Source organism: Bos javanicus, chromosome X (assembly GCF_032452875.1).
Source record: "Bos javanicus breed banteng chromosome X, ARS-OSU_banteng_1.0, whole genome shotgun sequence".
Lineage (NCBI taxonomy): Eukaryota > Metazoa > Chordata > Mammalia > Artiodactyla > Bovidae > Bos > Bos javanicus.
Window position 1 is genome coordinate 105133981 of NC_083897.1, and position 13948 is coordinate 105147928.

Consider the following 13948-nt stretch of genomic DNA (forward strand, 5'->3'; position numbering starts at 1 on the left):
GACGAACGGTCAGTCATTTAGAAAGTAAGTGTTTTCATTCTAGGAATACAGTTTCCAGTATCATAATGAGAACATTTACTATCCCAACGCCAATTATTTTTGACTGGTATTACCTTGTGCCCACAGTATTTTCACAATCTTAATTTTTCTAATTTTAATTTCAATTTTTTCAAAATAATATCATTGAGATTGTAGAAAATTGGGGTTTGTGATCTTTTGATAGGCTCTGGTTTACTTTAGTGTCATCTGTAAACAAGGCTTAGTAAGTTAAAAAAAACTCAGCATGATTGCCTGAGGGATATTTAAATTACTTTGAAAAATGGACTCTGAAAATGTGTTTACCCGGGAATAATTTTGTGTATTTTTCAAGGAAGTTGTGAAGATTTTTCTTGAGTAGCACTTTGTAGTGATATCACTGCTTGAGTAGTCAGAAGATGTTGGTATAGCTCTTCATGTATTCTTGAACAAGTCACTTAAATTCTTTGGGCCTCATTCTCCTCATCTGTATTTGAGGGTGTTACTCCAGGCGCTTCCTGGATCTCTGATTCTAGTAGGAGTGTACGATAGCAGTGGTTTTCAAGCCCCGTGAGTCTGTTGAGTCCTCAGTGTTAGAGAAGGGTGCTTTGGAGACTTAAGTTTTGAAGGAGAGGGAGGATCTTGCATGTGAGGTTGGGCCCCTCAGCCCTACTTGAATCAGAGCAGTTCTGGAAATGAGGAAAAGGTCTGCTGACCCACCATTTTAGGACATATGCTTTAAGTTTTTTGTTTTTTTTTTTTTTAATATTTTTTTTTTAATTTTATTTTTTAACTTTACAATATTGTATTGGTTTTGCCATATATCAACCTGAATCCGCCACAGGTATACACGTGTTCCCATCCTGAACCCTCCTCCCTCCCTCCTCAAGTTTTTTTTTTTTTAATTCATGTTCATGCGTTTATACACAGCATAACCTCACTTGATCGCTTTTGTGATGGGAAAGCATGCTTTAGTCAGATCCTTTGCTGGGACAAGGGGCCATAGTCTGTTCTGGGAATCCCTTAGTGCAGTCACCCTTCATTAGCTGTCTTTTCTTCCAGCTCCTCACTAGTATACACCGAGGAAATTAGTTGCTCGGAGAATGGAGCATTTCAAAAAAGGGCTAAGAGAGAGCACAGACTGCAGGTTTTGGATAGCCCAAGGGGTAATGTGTGGTTTCTTGAGGGTGGGAGATAGGGGTGAGATAGTCCTAGGGGAGAGTAGGCAAGACTTTTGGAGAGAAATTTTTAAAAGGCAATGTAAGGCACTAAAGGTAACTTGTCCTGCAGCCCCTTCTCAGCATCACCTGACTCGAGGAAGCCAGGGTGCTCTCCCTCGAGTTGTCCTCTGTCAGCGTCAGATTCAGGGTCTCGAGATCAGTTTCAGAAGCTGTGAACCACACACAGCAATTCCTAATGGGCCTTAATTGCTTCTCTTAGTTTTCCCACTTTATATTACTGTCTATTGGTCCATTCTTCTTGTCCTCAATAAACAGGGAGAAATGAAAGAGGAGATGTGTGTATATTCCTGCTGCAGGAAAAAGTAGTGTGTAGCCTGGTTATCTTTCACAGCCTTTAATTGTCTCTTTATAAGTTTCTCTGTTAAAACCTGTTGCCTTTAAATGCTCAGGGCCTTACGTGTTTTATCAGTATTTTCTGTAAAGACAAATACCCTGGCAACCATAAAATATGTTCAGAGATACATATGAACATATTTTCTATTAATATCTTTTGGACTGTGTTCTCTGTACTCTTCTCTGATTCCCTGTTGTTTCAAAAATATTTAATTTTGTTAATTAGATTGAAATTATAATTGTTATCCCAATTGTCAAGAGTTAGTTTTACTCCATTACTACACTTTAAAAATAGTTTTGCTTTAAAGAATACCTTCCTATCCTATTAGGATTTAAGACCTACAGATGTGTTTTAAAAATCAGCAAGTCTGCTTCAAGTCTGTAAGCACTTTTAAAATTTTTCACGCTAACCTGAATATAGAATATTGTAAAAGAAATTCCTGTTTGTGCCTTTTTGTCCTATTGTTTTGTTTTTTTTAGGTGAGTGTTAAGCTGGACCTACATGTTAAAGATTTGTATCCAAATACATTAGATATACTTGAAAGCAGTTAGTTTTCATCTGATTAAATATATTTCCTGCAATCTTTTTTGCTTTAGTAATTTGTATAGACAGTACCAATGGCAACACCTCCCATTTTACTTGTTGCAGATTATATAGCGGGAGGTTTTGGTTTTTTCCTTTGGTTCAGAAAGGGATACAGATAATGTATATTATTGAGCACTTTGCTTTTCAAAGCACTCTTACAAGCTTGTCATTGCTTCTTCCTGAGAACCCATGGTGTGGACAGGAAGATGTCTTTGCCCTTCTTTAATGAAGTAGCATAGAGAAGTCACTCCTGGTGAAAGGCTGAGCCTACATTACCACTCTCCTCACTGCCTGCCTGCCTTCTGCACTGTAGTTTTAGAGGAACGTGGTAACCAGGAAAGCATATTCCTTTTGCAGGTCATCAGTCTGATTAGCACATGGTGGGTGTGCTTTCAGTGCTTTGCTTCCCTACTGGATTTTGTTATGTTAACTTGTGAGATTAAGGAGAAAGTTAATTGGGCCTGGTGGAAATACTTTGAAACTCTAGAATGAGTATTGGGAATTTGTGTTTAGTAGTTTGCCTCTGTTCTTATTTTATCTGTGACTTGAAAATAAGGTACATAAATAACTTGAAAAGACTTTGTCCTATATAATAAATAATGCTTAATAGCTTTCAAATGTTTTTTAAATATATGGGCCCTAATTGCCAGAAAAATCTCTTTTTATGAAGAATGGCATTAAAAATATTTAGGTTGTGAATGAAATATACTTTATTTACCAAACAACTTTTTTCCCCCACTATATCAAAAAGGGACTTCCCCGGTGGCTCAGATGGTAAAGAATCCGCCTGCAATGCAGGAGACCTGGGTTCAATCCCTGGGTTGGGAAGATTCCCTGGAGGAGGGCATGGCAACCTACTCCAGTATTCTTGTCTGGAGAATCCCCTGGAGAATGGACAGAGGAGCCTGGTGGGTTACAGTCCATGGGGTTGCAAAGATACGACTGAGCAATCAAGCACACATATCAAAAAGAAAATCCTTAAAATTAGCTTATTCTTAATTACTGACTGAAAGCAAAGCTAGAACACACCTCATTGATAAGGTTAAATTTTCACTAGCTATTTTAACCTTTTTTAAGAAATCTTGGAGGGTTGTTTTTTTTTTGGCTATAGTATTTGGGATGGGTATGTTTGTTTCAGGTCACCTTGTAGGTTACATTCTTTCTTTGAGTTATTAATTGACATAATAGTACTAATCTAGGTTAGCAAAGTTATGTCTTTGCTCTAACATTCAGATCATTTAGTAGTTGGTTTCTTTCTACTTGCTGAGAAATATATACATATATTTTGGGGGGGGATATTCAGATAGAAATATAATTAATTTTTAACTTTTCAGCTTCCATAGAGACTGCACTTCCAGCTCTTGTTGTTCCCATCTTGGAGCCCTGTGGTAATTCAGAGTGTCTACACATTTTTGTCGATTTGCATTCTGGAATGTTCCAGTTGATGCTTTATGGACTTGGTAAGTTACTAAATGATAGACTCACTCAGTATAAAGAAAAATATTTTTAACAAAAACAGAATAAAAATTTTTGCCATTAGGTACTGGGAAGGGTGGTATAAACAGTATATAGAAAGTAGATATGGAAGGAATAACTGGCTGATGTCTGTTCCTTGGGGCCCATTTTAACTGTCTTGTACAAGAAGTTAAACTTCCCAATATGAAGTCCATTCATGTTGTTTCTCTTATGTAAAAGTAATAATGTTGATGGCTGATCTTTTCTTAAATTAACTGTTTTACCACTAATAGTTGGGTGTCATGGAGAAGACTACAATCTAATGTCATTCGTGACTGAAGAACAAATTTATGCTAGTATAAATATCTCAAGATGACTTGAATACAGAATCCTGGGGGAAAGAATTTTTTTTTTCTGGCTTAAACACAGTAGAAATTGAAGTTTGATTTCTGGCATGTTCTGTTACCAAGCTGGTGTTCTGAAATGATGAAATACTGGAAACTTAGTGTTTTTGTGTTGCTAATGATATAGTATTCTTGAATATGTTAGCACATTTCCCATTTGAAATTAATTTTAAGCCAGATTTATGAAAATAAAAATTCTTTCTGGTTATATTACATGGTTATAAAGGTAGATTTTTCTATGAACTGCTCATGGGAAAAACTGGTCTCACTACTTGAATTACATCACATTTATGATGGCTAAATGATAAGTGGCATGTTAGGAAATTGTTCTTCAAAACTTCAATGGTTTTCTTGATAATTAAAATAGTACACACTCATATAAGTAGAAAAACTAAATGTGTAAACATGAGAGAAGCAGTAAACAGTTGCCTGGTGGTAATCATTGTTTTTAAGGGATGTATGCTTGTCTTAGCTCAGGCTGCCATAACAGAGAACCACAGAATGGGTGACTTAAACAACAGAAATTTATTTTCTCACAGTTTTGGAGATTGGAAGTATGAGATAAGGTTGCCAGCATGGTCAAGTTATGGTAAGAGCTCTCTTCCTGGCTTATAGTTGTCAGCCTTCTTGCTGTGTCCTCACATGGCAGGAAGAGAGAGAGAGAGAGAGAGAGCAAGCTCTCTGGTGTCTCTATAAGGGCACTAATCTTATATGAGGGCTCCACCCTCATGACCTTATCCAAACCTAATTATCTCCCAAAGGCTCCACCTCTAAACACTATCACATTAGGAGCTAGGGCTTCAACATACGAATTTGGGAGGATGCAATTCAGTCCATGGACTTCCCAGGTAGCTCAGTGGTAAAGAATCCACCTCCCAATGCAGGGGATGCAGATTCAGTCCCTGAGTCGGGAAGATCCCCTGGAGAAGGAAATGGCAACCCACTCCAGTATTCTTGCCTGGGAAATCCCATGGACAGAAGAGCCTGGCAGGCTACAGTCCCTGGGGTCACAGAGTCAGACACGACTGACTGAGCACGCACACAATTCAGCCCATAGCAGTGCTCTTCTAATTTTTTCTCTACTTTTTTTTAGTTAAAATCATTTTATATTTTGCTTTTTGTTCCGCATTCTTTTTCTTAATATATGTATTTTATTGAAGTATAGTTGACTTAGTGTTTCAGGTGCACAGCAAGGTGATTTAGCTATACATTTATACATGTATTATTTTTGAAATTATTTTCCACTATAGGTTATTATGAGATATTGACTGTAGTTCCCTGTGTATACAGTAAACTTTTGTTGCTTGTTGCATATCTATTTTTTTAAATTAGAAATCTAGCATTCTATTCAACATTCTATTATTAGCATTTTCTCATGTCATTAAAAATTCTAAGTGACATTTAGCAAGCTAATCTTCAGCCAACAGCTCTTGCTTATTTAGCAAGCTAATCTTCAACCAACAGCTCTTGCTTATGCCAGAGATCATTTGTGTTTAATAAATAAACATTTTAATGAAGTTTTATAGTTTTTGTAATTTTTAAAGTTCTAAGTCTAGTGATACTATGAGTTTTAAATACATACACATTTATAATATTAACTAACTAGACTAAGAGTTTGGGTAATTAAAATATGGGCAAAGAATTTAATGTATTTGTTACTCATTCTTCCTGCTAATGTACACTTGCTATTAATTATCTTAACTGTAACTCTCCCTAAATATTAAAGAAGGGAAACAAATTAGATTAATTTATGCCTCATGATGCATTATCGTTTAGCTTTTCTCTAACTCAAAATAACACTACTTTCTGCCTGAAACAGTAACTTTCATTTAAATTTTGGGCTACCTGGATATCTTGTGTCTCGTGTAAGCCATTAATTAATGAAGTGCTTTATGCTATAGACCAAGCCACACTGGATGACATGGAGAAGTCTGTGAATGATGATATGAAACGGATCATTCCTTGGATTCAACAACTTAAGTAAGGCTATTTATTTAGCTCAGAACTAAAAATGGAAACTTACTTTGACAAGATATATTTTCTTCCCCATCATTACTCTTGATCAGCCACTATCCTTAATATTTATGATGTGAAACTTGAGCCCCTTTTGGTACTTAGAATCTAAATTTTCTTGAATTAGGTCTGAGATGGCAGTGCTTCATACCAAATTCCTCTCGAAAACAAATATAGGTATGAAGGGCATGACACCCAACTTTGATTGCTTGTCATGTTATCTCCTGTTTAAGCACTCTACAAATCACTTACACAATGAATTTTATTGTATCTAGTGTTCTGTGCAGTAGATTCTTCCCAGGATAATCTTCATGGTATGAATCGACCAGCTGATACTTTCAGAGTAGTCATCTGCTTCATTCAGTTTGTCTCAGAATTCTTTGAATGCTTCAGACTGTTACACTAAATAAAATTGAAAATGAAGCTAGAGATAATTGTTTGAGGTTTCATTACCACCCTGGTACACAAAGGTATCATTATGGCAACTCTGATAGACTCTTTAAGTCAGTAAAACAGAATTCCAAGGGATAAAAATAAATATCAGAGATTAAAACCTCACTGGCAAATGGTGTGGTGGGGGTGGGGCAGACTGTTCAGTGGGATTTTAATACTTAAATCTTAATAATTCACATCTTGCATAATTTGGGGTTGTTGGCCAATTCCAGCTAGTAGAAATATAGCCTAAAACCAAGACATCAAGTCCCAAAAGCTTTAAACTTATCCAATATGTATCTGTACTCAAACTCACATTATTTATAGGAAAGGTCCCCTGGTTGTCACTTACAATGCTTCTCAGATGATCTTTGATCAGTTTATCACTAATCTATCATGGGACATTAATTTTTTGAAATAACTTTATTGAAATATAATTTGCATAGCATAAACTTCAATTGTTTTAAGTGTACCATTCAATGTCTTATCATAAATTTACTGAGTTTTGTAACAACCATAACCACAGTCCAGTTTTAGAACACTTAACATTTCTATTACCTCAAAAAGATGCTCATTTACAGTTAATCCCCATTCCCAGCCTCACCCCAGGCAACTATGAATCTGCTTTCTGTTTTTGTAGATTTTTTTCCTTTCTGAACATTTCATAAAAATGGAATCATAAAGTATGTGGTCTTCTGTGACTGGCTTTCATTTAGCATGTTTCCAGATTCAACCATGTTGAAGCATGTACCAATTCTTCATTCCTTTTTATGCTTAACGAACATTCCATGGTATGCCTAGGCCACCATTTATTTATTCATTCATCGTTTGATGGACATTTGAATTGTTGCCACTTTTTGACTCTTATGAATAATGCAGCTGTGAGTATTCATGTGCAAATACATGTGTGCACTTTGCATTCCACTAGGAGTGGAATCATATAAGAAGCTACCATACTAGTTTCCAAAGTAACTGTACCACTTTACAGTCACATCAAACAGTGTATGAGGGTTTCCATTTCTCTACATCCTTGTCAGCCTTTGTTACTGTCTTTGACCATAGCCACCCTAGTGAGTATGACGAGGTATCTGACTGTGGTTTTAATTTACATTTGCCTGGAGAATCCCAGGGACGGGGGAGCCTGGTGGGCTGCCATCTCTGGGGTCACACAGAGTCGGACACGACTGAAGTGACTTAGCATCAGCAGGGACTATTAGTATTGGGCATCTGTTCATATGATTATTTTTTTTTAATAATATTCACTGAAAACAAATTCTAGGAAAAAAGAAATGAAAAAACATGTTCAAAATATAAGCCCCAATTTTTTTATTAGTCAACAGCCATAAAATTGCATTGCAATAAATAAGGTCAGAACAAAAAATAATAATTTCAAAATCTATACATTTTTCATTGAAAATATACATGTATAGACAAGTTACTCATCACTTAAACTTTTTGTTCCACAAAGTCATAACAAAAAAGTTGAGTGAAATAGCAATTCCATATGTGCTCTGAAAGAATATCTTGTATTTATTATTCATACGTTTATAATTTTTATATATTTGTAATATATTTAGAATTTTTAATGTGGCAAAAGAGCTTGCTTCTGGTTTGTTGTAACTAATCTAAGTTGGATTGGTGATGATAATTACAGGAGATAACATTTATCTTAAATGTTTCTGTGTTTTTTTAAAAATAACATACATAGTAGAGATAGCAGTCTCACAAAGTATGTTGATAAGACTGGAAGTAGAGATTTGAAAGCAATTTTGGCAAGTTTAGGGTATTTGTTTTTAACTGTCTTCCAAATGAAGGAAGTATTGGCATATTTTAAAAATTTATCGTCATTCCTTTATTAATAGCCAGTTCTAGCAATTGATTCTGTGAAGCTATAGTTATATTTGTTTTTCAGTATGAAAAAGCAGTTTCCAGATTTTATACATTTTTGGGGTAATAGTTTTCAAACTGCTCTTAAAATGTTATACATTAATTATGGTTTTACTGCACATAGCTAGCACACATTTTGTATCACACGCAGCTCATCACTCAAATGCAACAGCACACAAACTGGTCTGTACCCTGTTATGTAAGACAAGCCGACTGATCATGAGCTTGGATGCTGTGGCATTGTTATATTGCTATGAAAAGCTTCTAAATGTGTATTCTTACTTTTTTAGTTGTCTCATGGTGGATCAGTGAGTTTGTGTACCTATCATTTTACCTTTTTCACATGTTAATATGATATTGGTCTCTAGGATAGATAACCAGATAAAAGAAATAAGAGGGATACTACAGTAAAAGCAACAAAGTGAAATCTGGTGGCTTAACTGAGAGAGGAAAGTAATGAACACTTACTGGCACCTGCTAGACATACCCATCACTTTTATATGAGCAGGATAAAAACTGGAACTGGAGATCTCCAGTGATAACTGGGAAAATGAGATACTTTTATATTTATTTATTGTTCTATTTTGGTTTATAAACACTTCAGGCATTTTATAAAAGATGTTGAGATCAGTTTGTGCTGTCTTATAAACTACAGGAGATCTTTCATCTCCTATAATAAACTGATACTTTCTCAGCCATTTTAATACTAGTGGATTCTACCTTATAACTAATTAAGGTCATTCACACTGCAGTTTAAACTCTTTAAAATTAACGGCCCAGTACAAAACTAGAGCAATGATTCATCATTATGGTCATATGTCCTTTTAGTAGTTCAGTTAAGTTTCATATATTAATTGGTTTCTTAGTGGGTTTTAATAATCTATTTGTAAAACAGTAGCACACAGTTAATCAGAAGTCTATGATTTTGTGATGTGGATGATCTCTTTTAAACTAAGGTTTTGGCTTGGACAACAGCGTTGCAAACAATCTATAAAACACCTGCCTACAATAACCAGTGAAACATTGCAGCTGTCCAATTATTCAACTCATCCCATAGGAAACCTTTCTAAGAATAAGCTGTTTGTCAGACTTACCCGTCTTCCACAATACTACATTGTAAGTATGCAAAGGGGTGATTTCGGTCATTGAGTTCAATAATTCTATTTGTATCTTGAATCATTTATTGTTTAGTTTCATTTGCAAATGTATTTTTATTGGATATTTGAATTTTGTATAATGATTCTGAAGCCAAGAGAGGGGAGAGTTGTAAGGGATGGGGCAGAGAGAAAATCTTATCTGTAGGAAATAATACAATGATTAGGCAGGTTTGGGAAATATAAGGTATGCCCCGTCCCTCAACCCAGGATCTGTCCTATAGTGAGGCCTAGTTTCTGCTTGGAATTAGGCATCTGCTCTATGTAAGAAAAAATTTGAAAGCAACTGTTGTGAAGATTTAGAGATGTTTTGGTGTCAGATAAACTTGTTTGGTTTTAATCAAATGTTAGCTTGCATAATGCTGCTTTTAAAACATGATGGACTAAATTAGCTTTATTTTCTCATCCTTAATTGAAGGTATATGTATCCATTTTGTTGATTGCATGTACTTTTCAGTACACAGTAAAATCCTCATTCTTTTTTCACCCTTTCTAGATTTTTCTAGTAGTTTCTTTCAGATTATTGAACTAGTTAAAATTTGCAAGAACTTGAAATATGGACTCATATATTTCATAAATGTATTTCCTGCATGTAGAAGTTTTTGTGTACACCAAGTAGATACTTTTGGCTAAGATTCTAAGGTGTTTGGAAAACTTAATTCAATGGGAGTGAATTTTTTTGAAGCTTTAAGCTGTACTTTTAAAAAGATACTCTCATCAAAAGGTACCCTGTGTAGCCTGATATATCTTAAGTTAGGGTTACTTATGTTGACAAATAAGTCTGTCATTGATATGAATTCACTGTTTTCTGAATTTTAAAACACCAGCTGTGGAACTGGATTTGGCATGTGACAGGATTGTTGTTTCAGTTCTCCATGTGCTGCCTGATCTACATGTATTTTCTGACTTTATTTAGTATCAACAAAACGCCAGGCTTTCAGTTTCAATAACTAGTGGTTTATTATAAAGCAATAATTTGTTTCACATGGTTTAGACCAAACTGAACGGATATCACTCTTCATCCTTCTCACTTAGGATGATACGTTCATAATAGTGGCGAAAACTACCATAGCCTTTAAGAAGAATAGAGGAAAGTCTTATTGCCCTTAAATGTCTTTGCTATTTTACTTTTACTGGCTTTATTAACCTATAATTTACACACAGTAAAAATTCAGACTTTTAAGTGTCTGGAGTTTAATAAATGCATACAGTTTTGTAATGCCATCTCAATAAGACACAGAAGCTATCCGTTACCCCCTAGAATTCCTTCATGCTTCCTCTCTATAATCAGAGTTTCCCTCTGCTCGCTCTAGTGACCACTGACCTGTTTTTTGTTTCTACAGTTTAGCCTTTTAGTCATTTCTTTCACTTGGCATAATGCCTTTGATTTTCATCCATATTGTTGTATTTATAATAGTTCATTCTTTTTATTGCTGAGTAGTGTTGCGTGGTATGAATGTATCACAGTTTGTTTAGCCTCTCATCAAAGGCCATCTGCATTGTTTCTAGTTTTGGGCAGTTGTGAATACAGCTGCTATAAGTATTTGCATATAGATTTTTTGGGTGATTTCTTTTGGATAAGTAACTAAAAGTGGGAATGTTGGGTCACACACTAAGAGTAGGTTTGGCTTTATAAGAAACTGCTAAACTCTTTTCCAAAGTGGCCAGACCATTTTGCATTCCTGCCAGCAATACGTGAGAGTTCTAGTTGCTCTGCATTCTTGCCAGTACTTGTTATTGTGATTGTTTTTTTTTAAAGTTAGCCATTCTGATAGATGTGTGCTGCTGCTGCTGCTAAGTTGCTTCAGTCATGTCCGACTTTGTGCGACCCCATAGACGGCAGCCCACCAGGCTCCCCTGTCCCTGGGATTCTCCAGGCAAGAACACTGGAGTGGGCTGCCATTTCCTTCTCCAGTGCATGAAAGTGAAAAGTGAAAGGGAAGTCGCTCAGTCGTGGCCGACTCTTCGTGACCCCATGGACTGCAGCCCACCAGGCTCCTCCATCCATGGGACTTTGCAGGCAAGAGTACTGGAGTGGCTTGCCATTGTGTAGTGGTATCTTATTGTAGTCTTAATTTATGCTGCCTTGATGACTGATGATATTGAATATCTTTTCATCTGCTGATTTGCCGTCCATATATCTTTGGTGAAGTTCCATTTTACTTTTAATTCTTCCATTTCCTCAGTGTTGATTCTTAAGTGTCGGCCAAACAATTTCCTGAAAAGACTATGTGGGGAGGTGTGGGGTAGAGAAAGGAGAGAGACAGGAATAAAGACAGAAAAGTGTGTTTTGGTCAAGAGCCCTGTCCAGTGGCATTTATTTCTCTCACTCAAGTATTTAGGGGACTCTTCTTAAATTTTAGGTAGACCTTGAAAATAGTAAGCCTGTATAGTGAGAACAAGGTCTCTGGATCCAGACTTCTAGGATCAGAGTGTGAGTCTGTCACTTCTCAGCTCTGAGACCTTTGACAATTAATCTAAGCTTTTTGTGCCTAACTTTATCAGAAAAGTGAAGATAAGAATCCCTACTTTATTGAGTTACTGGGATTAAATGTGTTAACATCTATCAAGTACTTAGGAGAGTATAGGGCTTCCCTGGTGGCTCAGCTGGTAAAGAATCTGCCTCCAATGCGGGAGACCTGGGTTTGATTCCTGGATTGGGAAGATACCCTGGAGAAGGGAACGGCTACCCACCCCAGTATTCTGGTCTGAAGAATTCCATGAACTGAATAGTCCATGGGGTCTCAAAGAGTTGGAGCAACTTTGAAACAGCTGAGCAACTTTCACTTACTTCACTCACTAGGAGAGTATGTGGCGCATGATAAACTCTTTATCGGTATTAACTATTCATGTTCTTGTTATCCTCATCCTCATAATGACTGTATATTTCAGTTGAAAAGTCAGGGTTTATTTTTATATCCTTCCAAGTATGAGATACAGTTGTCATTTTTCTTTCGTCATTGTTCTTTAGTCTGATCTGTTTTTTAGAAAACAAATTACATATTTAATTGCAATGCTTTTTTTTGAGATCATGACTGATTTGTCCTTAATTCTGAGCCCTACTTGATACAAGGAGGAAAATATTCAACACTTACCAGTTAGTAATGTCTCTGAGTCTCATTTCTGATTTGGACCTTTTTAGGTTGTAGAGATGTTAGAAGTTCCCAATAAACCCACACAACTGTCGTACAAGTACTACTTCTTGTCTGTGAATGCAGTGGATCGTGACGACAGCCCTCTCATGGCCCTCTTGCTGCAGCAGTTTAAGGAAAACCTCCAGGAATCAGTTTATCGTACAAAAAATGGGAAACAGCCTAGAACCAGTACCAAGCGCAAGGTATGTTCACAAACAGAAATGAGCCCAGGGTTTGTGTCTATTGACTTTGCTGTCCTCTTCTAACTATTTATAAATGGGAAAAAATTAGGTATGATTTTTAAGAGGCTGGCCAACAATAAGGTTTAGGTAACAAATGTCTACACATTCTTGAAAATGCTTCTCCTTTAATTAATAATTAATTGTACGCTCTTTCCCACAAGGCAACTTGTTAAGTACATAATATTTACTACTAAATTTCCCGTGTTTAGGTCAGTATTTGCTCAGAAACAGTTGTTGAATGAATTAAGATTTGTTTTGGTTAACTTTGACTTTTGTTATAGTAGTCCAAGTGCTTAACTAATTGCATCACATACTTTTTCTTTTTATAACCCACTTGTGTTCTTTACTTAAATTCTAGTTGTCTGATGATTTGTGTCCAGTAGAACCCAAGAAAACCAAACGATCAGGAGAAATGCGTGCCTTCAATAAAGTTCTAGCTCACTTCGTTGCCATGTGTGATACAAACATGCCATTTGTAGGACTTCGGTTGGAGGTAATTTTTTGGAACAATTTTGGGTACCCAAAGAGTAATGTTTTAAATGCCTTACTAAAGCTACATGAATTCCATTAGGAGAACCAGATGGTTGTGATTTTATTTATGTGGGGAGGGGTGGGGTTGAAATCACAACATCTCATGGTATACATGTATACCATGAGATGATTAAATTATTTATCTTTGATTCCAAATTGTAGGCCTTCTGTTCTTTGTGGAAATGGGATGTAAATTCTTCCCAGTTTAAAAAAAATAAATAAAGACAATTTTTGAGAACCTTACTTGTATACCTCAAAGGAGCAGTATTTACCTTTTTTAGGGATGGTTAATAATTAAAGGGGTTGCTTATTTTTCAGTGGGTGAAGCTGTACATATTGCTTACAAATAAAATTGAGTTCCTTTGTGAGAAGCAGGTCAGAAAGAGTATTAAACTAAATTTTTACTTTTTTCCCATGGAAGAAGCAATAGACTTAGCCCGAGTTAGTGTCTTTGAAGAGTACACAATTGTGATATTCAGCATGATCCCCAAGCATAAGAGGAAAGGGAGGTAACAGAACCT

The 13948-nt window shown here is 36.0% G+C and overlaps 1 protein-coding gene across 3 annotated transcripts in view; it reads left to right on the forward strand.

Annotated features, from left to right (window-relative positions):
• MED14 (mediator complex subunit 14) overlaps positions 1–13948 on the forward strand; it is a 172271-nt gene that overhangs the window by 129503 nt on the left and 28820 nt on the right. For all 3 annotated transcript variants that reach the window (XM_061410414.1, XM_061410412.1, XM_061410413.1), the window contains exons 11-15: positions 3510–3635; positions 5936–6014; positions 9323–9482; positions 12663–12857; positions 13255–13389. In XM_061410414.1, coding sequence (XP_061266398.1) covers positions 3510–3635; positions 5936–6014; positions 9323–9482; positions 12663–12857; positions 13255–13389 — 695 coding nt within the window. The remainder of the gene's footprint in view (positions 1–3509; positions 3636–5935; positions 6015–9322; positions 9483–12662; positions 12858–13254; positions 13390–13948) is intronic.